Source organism: Aplysia californica, unplaced genomic scaffold (assembly GCF_000002075.1).
Source record: "Aplysia californica isolate F4 #8 unplaced genomic scaffold, AplCal3.0 scaffold01284, whole genome shotgun sequence".
Taxonomy (NCBI): domain Eukaryota; kingdom Metazoa; phylum Mollusca; class Gastropoda; order Aplysiida; family Aplysiidae; genus Aplysia; species Aplysia californica.
Window position 1 is genome coordinate 89,309 of NW_004798554.1, and position 17,889 is coordinate 107,197.

Genomic DNA, 17,889 nt, shown 5'->3' on the forward strand with positions numbered 1-17,889 from the left:
CCCCGATGAGAATAGCTCCCTCCCCGGTGTGGGCATGAAGCGAGGACTCCCCCTGACCTCTCGCAGGCTGATAAAATCACCTAGACCCTTAATTAATTAATGCTGGTGGCTTACTGCATGTGGTTTGGAACCAATAATAATAGCGTAAGAATACAGTCCACGGCGCATAGGCAGTGGAATTTTAGTTGCCGCGGGGGGTTCCCCCGCCGGGCGCCTTATCGTGTCGGGGTCACGGGGGTCAGCTCCCTGTCGCTGTTCTGTCTGGGCCGACTTAATTTTTGGTACTTTTCAACATACAATTTAAGGTGTGTCCTTGTATTTATGGTAATTCTCATTTAGTGCACCCAAAGCATCCATTTCTGCTCTTGAGACTAAAAAAAGAACGGACGTTGTAACTTGTCTGGTTATTTCGTTAGACGCGCTGTAATCGGCAAAGCTAAATTGTAATTTTTTTTGGACTAGCGTGAATGAAAAAAAATCAATATAAAAAAAGGCCTCGTCAAAATCTGTCGAACTTTTGGAACATGAACGACATAGCATTGGTGCAGATACTCAGAAAAGATGGTATCTGCGCATATAATAGAAAGCTGTAATTTTGCAACTTTATCCATCCGGCTCACAATTCGCTATGAAGTAATTCCTCCAAATCCAAATACAACTACTTTATGTCTCTAATATAATCGGGAATATTCGCATATTTTCTAAAAAATTTATGAAAGCTACCATGAAGTTTCTCTATGAAAAGTACAAATCTATTTTAGTGCTAGAATACATCTTCAATGTAAATCTAATACACGAACAGTATCTGTTACACTCCAGAAATTCCTTACTTTTCTTAACCGATTTCCCTTTCTTAAAACGCTAAGTCTAGGTTTTGTAAGTTGACTGAATAATAGGGATGACTTCTCGTAATTGGGTTATAAGAATAATTTCCAGCTTTCCAGGGACACTGAATCAGCACCAGACTTTTCCAGCTTTATTTTTCGTTTCTAGGCCTATGGCCATTTGCAATAACTGACAAATTTGACTGATTTCTTTACGTTCATAACTGTGTCCGCGCATATTTCCGAAACAAAAACTAAGAATGAATGTGTTAGCTGTCATTATTTTTATTTCATACAAGAAGTTTATCTCTATCCATGTATTTACACGGTTTTGTGGTTTTTTAATCGCTTAGATTCTATATTATATCTTTTTAGTTGTATGCAGGCTGCCACAGACACAGCATGATTGAGATTCATGAACAATCACAGAGTAACTTTCTCTTGTTTAATAGTAGAATAGGAGCTAACGCTGATCGTCTTTAGTTAAAAAATGCAGGTGCATCTTTCTTCTCTTATTACTTCACTATTTCTACTAGCGCAGATTTAAGATTTCTCATGGTAAAAGACATGATATTCGTAGTCAGTTGAACACAGATTTTGGAGATATCTGTCGTGCCTTTTTTAAATTAACAAACATTCATTAATAAGTTTGTAACTAAAATACGACAAATTGCGTACTCTACAAACACTTGTGTAGAACAAAAACTAAGGCACAGAAATTAACCATTCTAACGCAGAATAAATCTCAAGACATTGAGCTTTTAGTACATCCGCGTAATGGTTTGCTATGTGGGATGGGGAAGAAGTTATATCGTTTTAAACATAGTCAAAAATGCGAACTTCCTAACCGACACCGGCAAAGTCGCTCAGGGCTCATTAACCCCGTGACCCCGAGCCGGGGAGCTCCGGCGGGCTGCTGCTGAGTCACGCTAACTAAAGGTAACAGAATCGGGCGAAAAGTGACGCCATGAGTCGCCTGCCTTAACTGAAATCTTTATAAAACGGAAACCTGTCTTAATGGAATCTCCCCGTTCCCCCCTTGATATATTCCTCTTTAATTAACTGTATAAAACGGAAACCTGTCCAATGTGGAAACGGAAAGACAATCCGCTCCCTTCCAAGGGTTTCACCAGTCTAATATGGAAAATGCTTTGCCTGCTCAGCCCTGATTTGAAACAAAACTCGAAAGTTTGGTTCCGCCGGTTCTAAAGTTAATGCTATGGCCATTCCGCTGGGCGAGGAAGGGGAGTAGGGTTGCAATTTGGGGGTAGATGTTACCCCATCTTGTGAGCCCTGAGCGATGCAGATGGTCAGTGTAGTGTGGGTGAAATCTCACGAATGCCCGTGAGAGTGCTCAAGTAGCGAGCCAAGACGGAAACTTTCCCAGGTAGCCAGAAGCCAGAGGTGGGAAATTAGATTGACCAATGTCTGCTGCCCTGATCGTACAGCCAGCCGAGAAAAGAGTTCCTCGAATCGTTGTTACAATGAAGGCAGTGAGTAGGGGTGGCATTGGTGGGTATGGCTAATGGTGGAAGCAAAGGAGATGTTCAAACGTTTCTGTTTTTAATAGGTCAAACAGTGGTCCTATGAAAGGCCAGCACTGGTAGTAATTTGATAAGTAAGTGTAAGACTGAGGCATGTCATTATCAGACAGGATAGCTATTGAGAGGTGTGAAGTTTTGACCACTGCTTGCCGATCGGACAAGCGATCTTTGGTTCCAACGGCAGGGCCTTTCCCCAGAACCTCCATCTCCCCCTAAATTCCCCTGTCTAAGACGAAATTTTTTTATGGCTCCCTTGCGATTCCGGCTTACAGAGGTTCGACTGTACATTTTTTTCCGCCTCTCCAGTAAAAAAAAAAAGCTCACTGTCGACGCTACTGAGCGGGATAGGGGACCAGCCGCTAGCCGGATCATTCATTGTTTACACCATAGAGTTACCCCTTTTATACATCTATGGTTTACACACTTAACGATGGCAGGCCTCTCACTCTCTGCCTGCGCACAATAAATTATGGTTCCAGGAACAGAGAGCGTGTACAAACGTAACGAGACACAAGCACGAGACGATAAAGGCTCTTGCACTACGGTAGAAGGGTTGTAATGTTGTAAATTATTCAGACCGAATGGGCAAGGGCGTTACATGGTGTTAACTAGTTTAATAAATAAACAATCCAAGCTCTTCTCTTCACTTTCATTTTAAAACTTTTTTTCTTTCTTTTTCTTGCCTCTTATTTCCCTTTCTTCTTGAACATTATTTTGAATTGGAGCCAAAAAAGAGCCAGTAGAGATCGCCAAATGAAATTCTTCGGGCCAGACACCATCCAAAAGAGCCAAATTTTTGGGATTTGACTCCTAACTGACAACCCTGACTGTGACTATTCTGACACGAACAGTGAGGAACATGATGCTGTGGAGCATCAGCCCTGACACCCCACCCCCCCCAAGGGTTATGCCCGCTAACCTCAGCCCTGATCCCTCTAGGGTCATTTCCGGAAAAACGAGGGGGTGAGAATAGCGAGACATAGGTTATTCTCACCCGGGGTGAGAATAACCACTTCCTCTATGAAAAGAGAGTTAACTGCATTCACTTAACGGGAGGAGTGACCCGTGTTGAGGACCATTTTTTATATGTTTGTTGACCGAGATCAAATCAAAGTAGGCATATAAGTTAGGCATAGAAAAATCTCTTGATACGCTATTATATTTGGGCATAGCTACAGCGGTTGCTATGGAAACAGCCGCCATCTTGAATATATAAACTATGAGTTTCAAATCCCTTATTTACTGACCAAATTGAAGAAAGGGGTCACCTGATTTCAGAGGTAATCTATTGAGAAAATGGCCGCCAAAGTTTAGTAACTTCCATAGCTTGAGTGTCCTTGGGAAAGGAAAATTACCATTTTTTGTGCCATTAATCAATGATTTTTTATATAATCCAGACAAAAATTTGTTTTTAAATAGATATATTATATAGAAAGTGTTCAGCCAAAGAACAAATATTCGAAAAAAATCGGAAAAACTGGCGCTAAATTGTCGTTTTCTTCTATTTCATTAGTTTGACGAGCGCCTGATTTCACCACGATGCCTCATATAAAGTATGAAAGCTATAAACCTGATGGTTTTTTAGCTGAACAAACTCTAAGACACCACCCCCTCAGAAAATCAGCCGTAAAGTTTTAGCATGAGAAGTAACAACACAAAAAGGTACCCTACAAAAATGATACTTTTTCATGCTTTTTGTAGCATACAGTCATCATTGGGAGATTTTTCGAATAATTGTAGAGGTATGGAAAAAAAAAAAGAGAAATCAAATTTTTATAAAATGATACTTTTCACCTCAATCAATTAAAAATCTGCTGAAACCTCAGACACCCGTCTCCTTAACTTAAAAAAAATAAAGAGTTAAACATGGCTGCCTAAAGGCTAATTGGACGCTCATTATAATAATATTTACATCTGGTTGATTCTTTTTTGCCTGCTTTTATTGCTGGTTTCATAGCCATTTTTGTTAGGTGGATGTTTATAGTTTTTTCTTTTTTTTTTCTTTTTCGAAGGTGACAGTCCATTTGTCTATACTTCACCCATGGGTAATGAGGTACAAAAAGCAGCCAAGGAAGCAGCTGCTGAGGCAGGCATAGATCCTTCAGACCTTGGTGATGAGATGGACTTACAAAAACTGATGCAGCTTCTGGGTAAAGAGAACAGTGGCAAGCAAGTCTCAGATTCATCAGACTCTGATGGTGAAGAAAACAAAGGGGAAAAGAAAAAGAAGAAGAAAAAGAAAGCTGACAGTGGAATCAGTGATGATGACTTGTACAGAAAGCTGAAGAATAGTACAGCACGAGAGCAGACGTCAGGAGCTGAAGCACTCATTGAGTGTGCTACGAGAGGGCGCACTGCTTTGATTGCCAGATTTCTCAATGAGAACCCCTGTGTTGATGCTCAGGATAAGCAAGGCCGAACAGCTCTGATGATGGCATGTGCAAAGGGCCAGGAGAATTCTGTACAGCTGCTGCTAGAACGTGGGGCAAACACTAACGTGGTGGACATCCGTGGGAACTCTGCCCTTCTTGTGGCTCTTGCTGCCAAACAAGAAAATCTAGCACGAGAACTAATTGACCATCGAGCCGACATCCATGTGAAAAACAATAACCATGACACTCCTCTGCATGTTGCTTCTGGGAAAGGCTTGAATGATATTGTCAAACTGTTGATTAAAAAGGGAGCGGATATTAATGCAAAAGACCTCAGACAATGGACACCGTTGATGCAATGTAGCCAGCACAATCTGTACGATACTGTTCAGATCCTTGTCGATGCAGGGGCCAATGTTGATGAGACTCAGGTATCAGGTGGAAGTGCCTTAGAGATCAGTGCTGACCATGGCCACATGGAAAATGTGAAGATCCTCTTGAAGGCAAATGCAGATATCAATCATGCTAATAAACGAGGGTGGACACCTCTAGCTTCTGCTGCTGGTCACGGACATTCACAGGTGGTGCGCAAGCTTATTAAATATAACGTTGAGCTGAATCCAACTGACAAGCATGGAAGGACTCCGCTTTTCCAGGCTGCATTACAGAGTCACAGGAACGTTGTTGAAATTTTATTGAAAGCTGGAGCTCACCCAGACATCACTGACAACAAGGGAAACACGCCGCTGATGTGTGCTTGTCAGGAAGGTAACATTGGGATTGTAGAGATTCTACTAGACTATAAAGCTGATGTCCTGCTGACTGACTATGAAGGATTGACTGCACTGTACATGGCAGTTCAAGGCAAGCACAGACAGATTGTGAGAACGCTGCTGTGTCAACATGACAGGCCATTCCCTGGGATAAACTTGAGGGTGAAAAAAGGCACATCTCTTCTACTCCGAGCTGTAACCAGCGGAAACCGGGATGTCACAAGGATGATAATCGAGGCTGGTGCTGATGTCAATCAAACCGATGATGACGGCAAAACTCCTCTGTTGGTGAGCAGTCACCAAGGTTACCTTGAAGATGTACGGATGCTTCTGAATGCTGGGGCCAGGCCTAATGAATGCGATGATGATGGTGACTCACCCCTAATGATGGCTGCCTTGAAAGGTCATCTGGAAATTGTTAGATTGCTGTTGAGTTATGGAGCCTCTGTTCATTTATCTAACACAAATGGAAGAACTGCTCTCATGAACGCTGCCTACAATGGACATGAAGATGTGGTAGAGTTACTGTGTGAGTGTAAGCCTGACCTTAATGCTGTAGAACATAAAGGATGGAACGCTCTCATGTTGGCAACTCAGTTCGGACACTCAAAAGTGGTGAGATACTTACTGAGTAAGGACGTTCCCTGTGACATGCGCACTAAGGATGGCTCAACTGCTCTCAACATAAGTGCTGCCAATGGGAAGTTTGACTGCGTCCTGGCTCTTGTTGACAAAAATGCCGATGTTGATGCTATGGATGAGAATGGCAGCACACCTCTTATTTTGGCATCTGGAAAAGGTCATTGTCGTATCGTGGAACTTCTTCTGAATAACCGTGCAAATGTTGATGCATCCAACAGTAAAGGGCATACCGCCCTTCTTCTTGCGGCACATAAAGGGTTTGACAACGTTGTTCAGTTCCTTCTGAACAAATGTGTCAAAGTAAATGTGGCTGACTGTGATGGGGATTATCCAATCCACACTGCTGCTTTGAATGGACATCTTACAATTGCCAAAGCTCTCATTGAAGCAGGTGCCCGAATTGACGTAGTAGATAAAAAACAGCGAACTCCACTGATGAATGCTGCTCATAAGGGGGACCACGAGTTGGTGAGTTTACTGATCAGCAAAGGCGCTAGTGTACACCAGCCAGGAGCGGATGGCTGGACCCCGCTCATGCTGTGCACTCAATATGGACACACAGACTGCATGCGAGTCCTGATTGATAACGGAGCTGATATTGAATCTGTTGATAAAGCTGGAAATACTGCTCTGATCATTTGCTCTGCCAATGGCCACAAAAAAGCTGTTTGTATGCTATTGGAGCATAATGCCAACCTCAATGCCCAGAACAATAAAGGCCAGACTGCCTTAATGGTGAGTACAAACAATGATCATTTAGAGATTGTTCAGTTTCTCCTAAACCATACGTCTAAAGTTGAAGGCCAGGATGTAAAAGCAAATCTGGAACTGCATGAATATGAAAGACTTGACACTGCGCTTATTATCGCCGCTCGTCGAGAGAGAACCTCCATATTGAAAGTTTTGCTGGATCAAGGAGCAGATGTCAATGCACAGAACAGACACAACAGTACAGCCCTCAATATCAGCGCTCAGTATGGCTACAAGAACATTGTTGAAGACCTGTTGGAAAGAAATGCTGATGTGAATTTGACTGATTCAGATGGGGATACCCCCCTCTTGAGCTGCTGTCTAAATCCAGGGAATCACTTGGTTGTCAAGTCACTTTTGACCAAAGAAGCTGATGTAAATATTGTCAACAAGAACAATGAAAGTGCTCTATTTTTGAGTGCCAAAAATGGCTGTCGTCGGATTGTTGAGCTATTGTTAAGGCATGCAAAGTTTGAGCCACATCAGCTTGAAAAGGCAATCAATGCTGCCAAAAGCAACAGTCATCAACAAATTGTGGAAATGCTAAATAATGTAAAGGAGTCTACCACTGCCAAAACCACTTATGGTGAGTCCCTGTCCGCAATTTGTCCTTTTTCCATACATAATTTTTTAAAATCAGGTTTTGAAATTTATATCATGTGTAGTGTGCTGAGTGTATAGTCTTGGATTTATGTGTGTAAAGATAAGTTACGTAATGAAATAGTACTTTACAAGACTTATTAATATGAGAAATAAAACATAAACTTTTGTACGCGTATGTTAAAAAAATGTGTTTGAAATTCATTACTTTTAAAAATGTATGCAATATTATGTCCTTTATTTATGTAATTATCAAATCTACATTTAGATCTAGATCTAACCTAAAAAATTCATTTGCTTCAAGTTCAGCAAAGATTTAAATTAGAACACAATATTTATCAAAGCTTCTTTATATGGCTGTGAATGCTGGACAATCACTAAAGACAGTGAAAATAAAATAGAAGCAACAGAAATGTGGTTTCTTAGGAGACTACCAAGAGTATCATGGAAGGAAAAGAAATCAAATGAGGTAGTGCTTGATGAAGCCCACGTCGGACTCTCAATGTTAAAAACAATCATGAAACGACAAAAAATCAGTTTTTGTGACACCTGAATAGACATAAGGGTCTTGAACATCTAGCTCTCACTGGCAAAATTGAGGGCAAGCGAGGCAGGGGTAGGCCCAGAACAACCTACTTGGGGAACCTAAACAAATGGGTAACAGGGAAAGATATATCCGAGCAAAGGATAGGAATGAATGGAAAACCATGATTGCTGATGTCTGTCGCAGATCTGGCACTGGATGATGATGATGATTTATCAAAGCCCAAAGATCATTTTACCTTTCTTTCCTCTCATCCAAACCACTAAGCTGTTCACGCCAACATATGTGTAACGATGCAGTGGAATCAGGCGCTTGTCAATATTTGGTCATATCGAATTTTTGGTATCATCTTACAGTCTGCTCATTTGTCTTGTTTTCAATTTAAAAAAATAGATCTACCTATTTATCTCCATTGAGTTGAGATGTATGGGATTGAAGGAAGTAGGGATCACCTGGTTTCAGAGGTAAAATTAGTCAGAAAATTGCTGCCTTGGAAACTGAAAATTTACATTTTGTCTGCCTTTAATCAACGATTTTCAGTAAAATCCACAGTGCAATGTCTTTTTAAATGGACGTAAAAGGTGTTGAGCATAAAAAATAAAAATACAATAAAAATGACCAAACGGGAAGAAAAATGCTGTTTTCTTCGATATCATTATATTCTCGAGTGTCTGATTTCTCCATGATGCCTCACATTTATTCAATGTCACTTCTTTTCAGGTTTCTAAATTCTTTCCCCTGTAATCCCAGTGTCAAATGATGCTGGTTTAGGTTAATATTTTTTAATTTTTTTTATGTTCTCAAAAGGATTCTGAAAAATGCTTTTATTTTACTCAAAAACTACATCTGAGCTCTTCTTTTCAGCTGGGGATACTGGTGCAGAAGATGATGCCCTGAGCACTCCGCCTTGTGATAAAGGTGCAACTGTTGAGGACAAAGACAGTGAGGATGGTGTACTAGATGAAGGGAAAGATGAAAGCTGGAGATCGCCAGCTCCAAATCTTTTCAAACTCGACCAGCAAGACTCGTAAGACTTTAGTTGATCATTCTGAATAAGGAAATAAAGTTCTTTACATTTTCCATTCAAAAGGGGACAGGAACAACTGTCACATAAAAGTCAGTTGCACTGCAGGCCGAAAAACCAGCAGTCGACTACCCCTGAGTTCTAGAGCCTTTTCTCACAGACTTCCACTGTTTTATACATAGCCCATTCACATGAGCGACTTACTCGCACGTCTGTGGCAGGAAGTGGTGGGTCTCCGCCACAGAGTCGCTCGTAGCCATTCACACGGGGCACTAAGTGGCGTGTTTTTCATTCGTCTATGCACTCGGAGCTTGTGTGTGGGACAACGTAGCAATGTGTTGTTTGATACAGACAGTTTTAGAGCCCTTTCACACAAACCACGCTGTGGCGAGAACCAGCCACACGGTAGCACCACAGAGTGGCGCCGCTGCGTGGTCCGTGTGAAAGCTCATTCCCAATGAAAGAATGAAAGAAGGAAAAATATTAAGCCTGCCTTCCTGTTTTTTATTACATCACTCAGACATAATACTGTCATAATATTATCTCAGTTGAGTGCTTGACTTGACAGGAGAAAACAATTTTTTCCATCTAATCTACTCTCTCAGTTGTGGCTACAATGGAAATTAATATATTCAAGTGTTTTGCGATAGGACCCCTCATACTCCATACAAATAATCAAATGCTATAACAATTCAAAGTAGACCTATAGAAAGTTTTTGTCTTTCAATGTTCAGGTTAGGTGTGCTGGGATGGTGTGTGGGGATAGATGTGTGTGTAGGGGTGTATGTAATTTGTGTGTGTGGAAGGGGGCATGATGAGGTACATACAGTAGTTTTGGAAGCACTCTTTAATACTCTTTTGTCACTACAGTAGAACATGACTAGCGGTACCCACTACAGCGGGACCATCCCTACAGCAGGACCTTACTGGAATCCCCTTTTTTGTCTAGATGTAATCTCAATTAACTGTGCTTGGCCAGTCCAGTGGTGAGTAGGGTAGAGCAGGCGGCTGAGAGAGATGGTGCGGAGAGATGCGTTACGTGAGCCACTTGAAAAGTGATGTGCCATAGCCTTAGGCCTAGGCTAGGCCAAAAAGACAGTAAAAGGAGAGGAGAGCCTGTAGTATGTTATTTTTTTAGGCAATTCTCCTTTGCATTCCTATAGCGAGAACTTGCCTACAGTTAGATTTTTCTTTTGGAACTAAAAGTCCAGCTATAGCCATGTTCTACTGTACTCATATTGAGCACTCATAATGCTTTGGATGTTTTAACTCCCCATGGCAATATCATGAACTGATGTAATCATGGATGCGTGGTTGGCAGGTGCTCTGGTGTGATTTGCTTCTTCTTTCCTCTTTCCTATTAAATATCCCTATTGTCGTGATATTTTTTCCTTTTTTTGTGTCAGTTTTCGTCAGCTATTGTTACTCACATTTTTTTGTTTAATTGTTTTTAAAAAATAAAAAATCTGTTTTACCAGTACCAGTGAAACAAGTGGAGAAAATATGGCCGAACTCTTGGGTGCTGTTCGGAGCGCACTAAAGGAGCAACAGTCACCAAGGTAGGTTATATACTCATGAGGGGGTGAGATGCAAAACCCACTAAGCGACATTTTGAAAGAAATTGAGATTTTTTTGCCTATTGATGCACATTGTCACCGCCTATCAGATGCACAAAGAGTTTTCGGCCAAAACCCAACACATGCTCTATGTAAAACATCAAAAATCTTATTTTAATGCATTTTTATGTATAGAAGCATTTTCAAAGCTGATTTTCTTAAAAATGCTAAAAGGGATGTAGCAGATTTTGCATCTCAGCCTCTCTTGTATACATATATTTATATACATATATATCTCTATACATACATACAATCAAACATACGTACATGCATACATACATAGGGCCTACATACATACATGCTGACATACAGACAGACAGACACACTCACACACACACACACACATACAGTGAAACTCTGATTCAACGAACTTGGATTTTTTTTAAACTCGCGGGTTCATCGAAAGGACGTGGATTCCCCGAATTTTTTAATATTCCTTAAAATGAACAAAATTAACTCGGATTCAATTAACATACAAATGAGCAAGCTCAAATTCAACAAAGTCGCTTGCAGGGTAAACAGTCCCCGCTGATATGGCTTCCCTCATTTTCCTGCTGCAACTAACGATGTCTATTCCTGTAAACCATCCATGGCACCTGCATCGTGAACCATTATTCATTTAGCCTATAGGCTAACTTATATCTTATGCGACCAATCAGCAGCCTTATTTCATACCAACACTCGCATTGTTGGTAAGCGCACATGTCTTACTGTGTGTCGGAGTCGGACTGGGGGCCTGCACAGTGTGACTGTGTGTACGTACGCATGTCGTGGGAAGGGGGCGCAAGCAGCACGGGCGTGGAACGCTGTTAGAGATACACATGCGCCAGTCATTTTTTTGTTCCCTGGCTACTGATCAATATTACAATGAAAAGCCAGTTTTGAAATAGATTTACGTAATGAATTACATGCATCCCCTGAGATATATGGAAATGGTTAACACATCGATTTCTTTATTTAGGTTATTACAGTGTCAATGCACGATTGGTCCAATTCTTTGGAGCACTGACAAAATGTTAATGCCTTCACTATTTCTCACTATTACTTTTCATTTCAGGAGCAGAAAATCTAGTATGTCATCTCACCGATCCTATGATGGTCAAGTCGGAAGAAAGCCAAACCGTGGTGCTTTGGCAAAGCGAAACGACAGTAACGCCAATGAGTCAAAGTGAGTTTGTACACACTTCTTTTGTTTCTTTCGAGTCTTTTATCCTTGATGTGGGTGGTTGGCAGAGGCTCTGATGTGATTTGCTTTTTCTTTACTATCAAACATCTATCGTCCTTATATCTTCTCCTTTTTTTGTGCGTTTGTTACTCTCTTGTTACACCTCTAATCTTCGGCACTTTTTTTACCTAATTGTGAAGCAAGTACAGTAAAACACTTGCTAAAAAAGCGTTTTTGATGTTTTTACTTCCGTACAGAAATAGTTGTCAAATACTTTTGAAGATGCCAAAGGCTCAGAAAAGTTTCTATTGTGATGGTATAGAATATCTGAAGGATGGAAGGATTCAGATTGAAAGACCTAGTTTCCTCAGAAAGTACAGCCTCTGATTTACCTTTTTAATTATATTGTTTACATGATTTTGCCATATAAATTTGTTGTCGATTGTAAGACCAAGATGTTTATATGAATCCGTGATTTCAATTGTTTCTTGTTCAATTACGAGTCGTGGAATTGTTGTTTGTTCTCATTTAAAATAAAAAATCATTTCCTTTGTTTTTGAGAGGTTCACTTTTAGAAAATTTGAATTGCACCTTTTAAAAAACATACATATTTCTTCGAAATACTCTTTTTCATAAAGATTTATTAATCCAATAATAGCGGAGTCATCTGCAAACTTAATTAAGCGTGTTGTTTTGTATTAACTTCTATGATCGTTGGTATGTACTGTATACAAAACTAGTGACAAAACACAGCCCTGAGGACCGCCGGTGTTGCAAAGGATTATGTCAGATTTTGTGTTGTTCAGCTTAATATATTCTGTTCTGTCTGTCAAAAATATGCAATATGATGACTAACTCTCAGACTCAGAAGTTTTTCAATGACAATATGCGGTTGAGTTGTATTAAATGCTGAGGAAAATCAACAAAAATACATATCTGATCTATCTTTGATAGAAGTCGCGATATGTACAAATGATGGAAGTGCCTGATTTCAGAGGTAAAATAGGGGAGAAAATGGCTGCTAAAGCTTGGTATCTTCCAATGCTTGAGAGTCCTTGGAAACTTATAATTTACATTTTTTGTGCCTTTAATCAACGTTTTTAAGTAAAATCAACACAGAAATGTGTTTTTAAATGGACTTAAGCTGTAGAGCTGAATAACAAAAATTCGACAAAAGCCTGACCGGCAGAAAAATGCGGGTATCTTCTATTTCATTATTTTGACGAATGCCTGATTTCTCCACGATACTTCACAAATGTCTTTTCACTAAGTACACATTACCAATATATCTGGTCTGATACCTAGGCTCTTTGACTTTCCTACAAATGACTGGAGAGGAAGACATTATATAGAGTACCTCTGTCTTTCAGCTGGGATATATACCCCACGAAAGCTGGGTTGTCCCTGACTGGCAGAAACTGCCACATACCTCATGAATGTTCCAAATTGTATTGATGTGGATTTCAGTCATTTACGATGACTTCATAGAAATTGCACAGAAACACTTTATCTTTATCATGAAATGAGACATCCTAGTCATTGCCTTCCTCTATTGCTTTTGATTAGTTTCCAGTGAAATTAGTGTTTTAGATTTTTGTTTGTTTTGGGTGGGTTTTTGTGTTTCAATTAGTTTAGATCTCTTTTAGCTTTAAAAAAATGTTTGTTTTTTAAAATATTCTTTTCAGAATTGTCGTCAACTTCACCAGCATTGATCAGGCAAGATATGTGGCAGCTGGCTGTTATTCCAGCATCAAGAATGGAGATCCTTCTGACCACATGAACCTTATGCATGATAACAAGGATGATAAACCAAAATAAGTTGCAGTTGAAAGAATTAAGTATGGTCTGCTACAGACAGAGCTTTTAATGCGAACAGGGGTTTATTGCTGTTGCAAACCTCTGCTGCAAGTGTGAATAGGAAATGTACAGCAACCCAAAAGTCCCCTTGAATATCATTATATGAAGTAAGACATGTATTTAAGAACAAAATGTGTGTTAATGTTTTTCTTTCCTCTCTGCTGAGTACTCTGTTGGAGGACCAACTGTTTTGTCCTTTGAAATGTCCTACATTGTGTCTAGTAGGATATTGCATAAACGCATTAGGAGAAGAAGTCTTGTGTGTAAATATTTTTCAACTGATTTTGATTAATAATGAGCATTAATAATGAGCCATTCCAGTCTGCTTATAGGACAAACCATAGCACAGAATGAATGACATTCTTGCTGACAGTGATAAAGGAAAAGCTGTTTTGCAGAGCCTTTTAGATCTATCTGTACCTTTATTGAAGTTACTTGAGGTGTTTTTGGAATAGGGCCTAACTGTAACTGCCCTTTGCTGGTTTTGTTTTTGTCTATCAAATTGATATCACTCTGCTGTTTTTGGGCAGTTTTTTCACCATTTATACTTGTCAAGGAAATAGTTAAGTATAATCTAAAGTATCATTTCTAGGCTGATGATACCCAAATCTATGATTCAACAATGTCTACCAGCTTAGACGTAAAGGAACTTGTCCGTTGGGCTGAAAATTGTATTGTTTCCGTGAAAAAGCGCATGAATAAAAACAAACATGTAGAATGATGATAAAACTGATATTGATCTGACTCACAGGACAAAGTTTAAATAAGGTTGATGACGATCACATAAACATGGATGATACAGAAATTGTATTTCCAAGAAAAGTTAAAAACTTTGGCATCTGTTTTGATTCTGATTTGTCAATGTTGGCTGAGGTGAACTTCATGATCAGCTGAATGTAGATCTACATAGAAATTAGAAAAGTCAGTAAGATGTGCTATCTAATCAATATTAAATGTCCTGCTTTGTTAGTAAGTAGTTTAGTGTTTATCAAGATTTGATTATTTTAACTCTTTATTATCAGGAGTGTCTCCGGAGAAACAGAAGCTATGCATTTAGTTTTACAGAAAAGAAAGTGAGACTCTTTTATGGACACTGCACAGGCTTCCTGTTTAGGGAAAAATTATGTTCAAGTTTAATTAGCCACTCAATGACAAAGTGCTTTAATAGTTAAGCACCATCATATTTATCAAATCTGTTGAAACTGTACATGAGTTCGGTGATTTAGGTCACAATCTTGTAAAAACAAATTACTTTTACCATTTAAAAAAGTTAAACAATTGGTGAAGGGGCATTTACATTTCATGGCCCTAAGATCTAGAAAGTATTGCTTGGTAAATTTAACAGCATTCAAATCGTTTGATTCATTTAAAAGTCAGTTCACGTCATTTTTTTTCTTAGATTTAGATTTTTAGTCAGAAGACAATGTATTGTCTATGTATATTTGTAAAGCGTTCAGAGCCATGTGTTTTTTAATTGGGGTAGAGCACTATAAGAATGACACATATTATTATTATTAACAACAATCTTTGCGTGTGAGATGCTGTTAAGAATTTTGTCCAAATGAATCTTGGAATTCATTCTTTGCAGTTTCATTTTATGGACGTTTAATTATGTTCTGTTTTGACCTCTTGATGTAATTCAAACAACACCATTAATTTTTGGTGAAACAAAGCTCTTGCATCCGTTCAAAATTTCTTGGTAAGATTTCATTTATTATTTCAGCTCCATTCACAATTTATTTAGTGTGCTATGAAACTAGTATTAGGTAGGCCTACTTAATTTTGCATAAATTGAGATATGATCATTTCAGTATTTTTTATTTCTTATTTTTTATAATAAGAAGTTTTAAATTGTATTTATTTGTTTATGTTAATCTTTAGAAATACAAAATATTTTGTTTCCAAAACCTTCAGTCTGAAGGTACCATAGTTTAAATGTCTAACAATAAATGAGCAAAACCAAAATCTAGGTGAAGTGGGATGGAAATAGAGCCATGTCCGGAATGTGCATTAAATAATATAGAAAAGATAATGTGCAGATTTTCCTGTATCAAGATTTAACATAACCCCTTTTTTCCTAGACTTTTGGTAAATTTAATGCCTTGAAATAATTGCACTGTGTTCTTGTTGTATTATTGCACCGTTTTGATCTACTATTTTAACTGAACTTGTTTAACTCTTTTTAATAGGCACACATTGATTTTTTACTGAGAAATGATTTCCTTTATAGATTTGTTTTTCTTCTACTTTGCATCAGAATAAAATTTGAAGTTATTTTATTTATTTTTCTAAGCCTACCTTTTACATGGCAGAAACTGAATCTGTTTTGGGACTCTCTTGAACTGCTTTAATACGAACAGTTAATTCACATCCTAATATTGTGAAATTGCATTTATTTTTCCTATTTAGCTTTTTTTATAAATGCTTTTGTATTCGTTGTCGCAGATTTTATTGTGAGTGTACAACTTGCTTTTAGTCTATATATAGTTGAATGAACAATCGTTATGACTATGTAAAGCATAGATTTCGAAGGTGAATTGAATTCTATGTTTATTTATATGTACAGGGGAGCAATTTTAGTTGATACGATTGAATGTTTAGTTTTAGTTTTAGTGAGACTTTTATAGCCCTCGCAACTGCATAAGATTGAATGTGCTGACAAGCAGATGAGTTATTGTTGTATGGCCTCTTAGGGAAAACAGAGTAGAAATATCTCTCTACTGAACCCTGATTTGATGAGGCCTCAAGGCTCTGCTGGTCTAGATTCTGACTCAAGGGTGGTTGGCAGGTGCTCTGATTTTTGCTCCTTCTTTCCTATTGAACACTTATCTTTGTTATATCTCCTCTTTTTTTTCTTTGAATGTTAATCTCTAGTAACACTTCTAATCTTTGACACTAAGTAACCTTTTTGTGTTATGAGTCCTGTAAAACCCATATAGACATCTGATAACATAGGGTTGCGGGTAATAATAGTTGTTTTGCTGCTTTAAATGATTGTTTCATTGTATTTCTGAGTGTTTGGTTTTCTGCATAGATTTAATTTATGCGAAGAATAGTTGCATGCACCGAACAGATAGTGACAGTGTATCGTTAGCTAGCTGTTCTAGGCCCAGAAAGCAAAAGTTTGTTTTAAGAGAGAGATTTAAAAAATGCATGTAGTTCGTACTTTTAAACATTGTATCTCCATTATGTATCTTTTCTTGCTTTTTAAAGCATTTTACAGTAGAATATCAACAAAATATTTCTTGAGCACATGCAACAGATACCACAGATTAAGAAACTGCAATTTTTTTTAAACTTCAAAATTCGTTGGGCGAGTACATCGGAACATGTATGTCCCTTGGCAAACTGAATAGGTATCAGAATGTATTTATTGGCTTAGAGTGGTGTTGAGCTTCATATCTTTAATAAGAGATGGGCCGGGGGGGGGAGGGGGGGGGGGAGTTGGGGTGAGGGGTTGCTCAAGATAATGGAGTATATATTTACTTGGCCGTTTAATATTGATTTTGGGTTATTTCCAACTACTACTATATGTATGTTGCAAAGATCTTCAAAAGAAAAGGCAGGATACCTGCTCTTTCTTATTAACAGTTTTTTTTAAGCTAGTTTGTTTTTTATTTTATTTTTGCTTGTTTAAGCTGCAATTTATCACTCTTTTCCTATTTTTTCATTCTTCATCTTTGTTCATTTTGTATTTGGATTGAACTATTTAATATCAATGTTCTAGCTTCTCCACAAACTAAACTGTCCTTTGTTATATAATGTTCTAGTAATTCAGGCTTTAGAGCTTTAGCTTTGTTGAATATCTCATGTTTTTCTGATTTGCTTGCACTGTTACTTTTTTTTTTTTTTAAGAAGCTCATACATTTCACCATTGCACTGTATGGATATCTCAGTATTTCAAAGTGGGGACAACATACTAGTGTGGAGTTTATCACAAGTTATTCACTGTTGATCAAGTAATGATTTTTAGAACAAATATCTTGATATTCCCCCCCGGGCAGTGCCACTGACTGAAGTGTCTTTAGGCCATTCCCAAAGGGGAGACATTTCTCGTTCAAGCACGGTAGAATTGTAAATGGGCTGATTCATGTCACGCTCATAACTGTGCCTGATCTACAACAGGGAACTGCTGCTTTTTCTTTCCTGATCCTTACTATCGTCATTTTCCTCTACTT

At 38.6% G+C, this 17,889-nt stretch overlaps 1 protein-coding gene across 4 annotated transcripts in view; it reads left to right on the top strand.

Moving 5' to 3' along the window:
- Nucleotides 1–17,272, top strand: part of LOC101844970 (serine/threonine-protein phosphatase 6 regulatory ankyrin repeat subunit A) — a 20,737-nt gene extending 3,465 nt beyond the window's left edge. For 3 of the 4 annotated variants that reach the window (XM_005112474.3, XM_035973486.1, XM_013090447.2), the window contains exons 2-6: nucleotides 4,381–7,491; nucleotides 8,914–9,076; nucleotides 10,552–10,632; nucleotides 11,747–11,857; nucleotides 13,540–17,272. In XM_005112474.3, coding sequence (XP_005112531.1) covers nucleotides 4,410–7,491; nucleotides 8,914–9,076; nucleotides 10,552–10,632; nucleotides 11,747–11,857; nucleotides 13,540–13,672 — 3,570 coding nt within the window. In that variant the 5' untranslated portion in view covers nucleotides 4,381–4,409 and the 3' untranslated portion in view covers nucleotides 13,673–17,272. Of the gene's footprint in view, nucleotides 1–3,877; nucleotides 4,031–4,380; nucleotides 7,492–8,913; nucleotides 9,077–10,551; nucleotides 10,633–11,746; nucleotides 11,858–13,539 lie in introns of those variants that run through there. The other variant, XM_035973485.1, reaches the window with a different exon arrangement.
- Nucleotides 17,273–17,889: the final 617 nt, after the last annotated feature.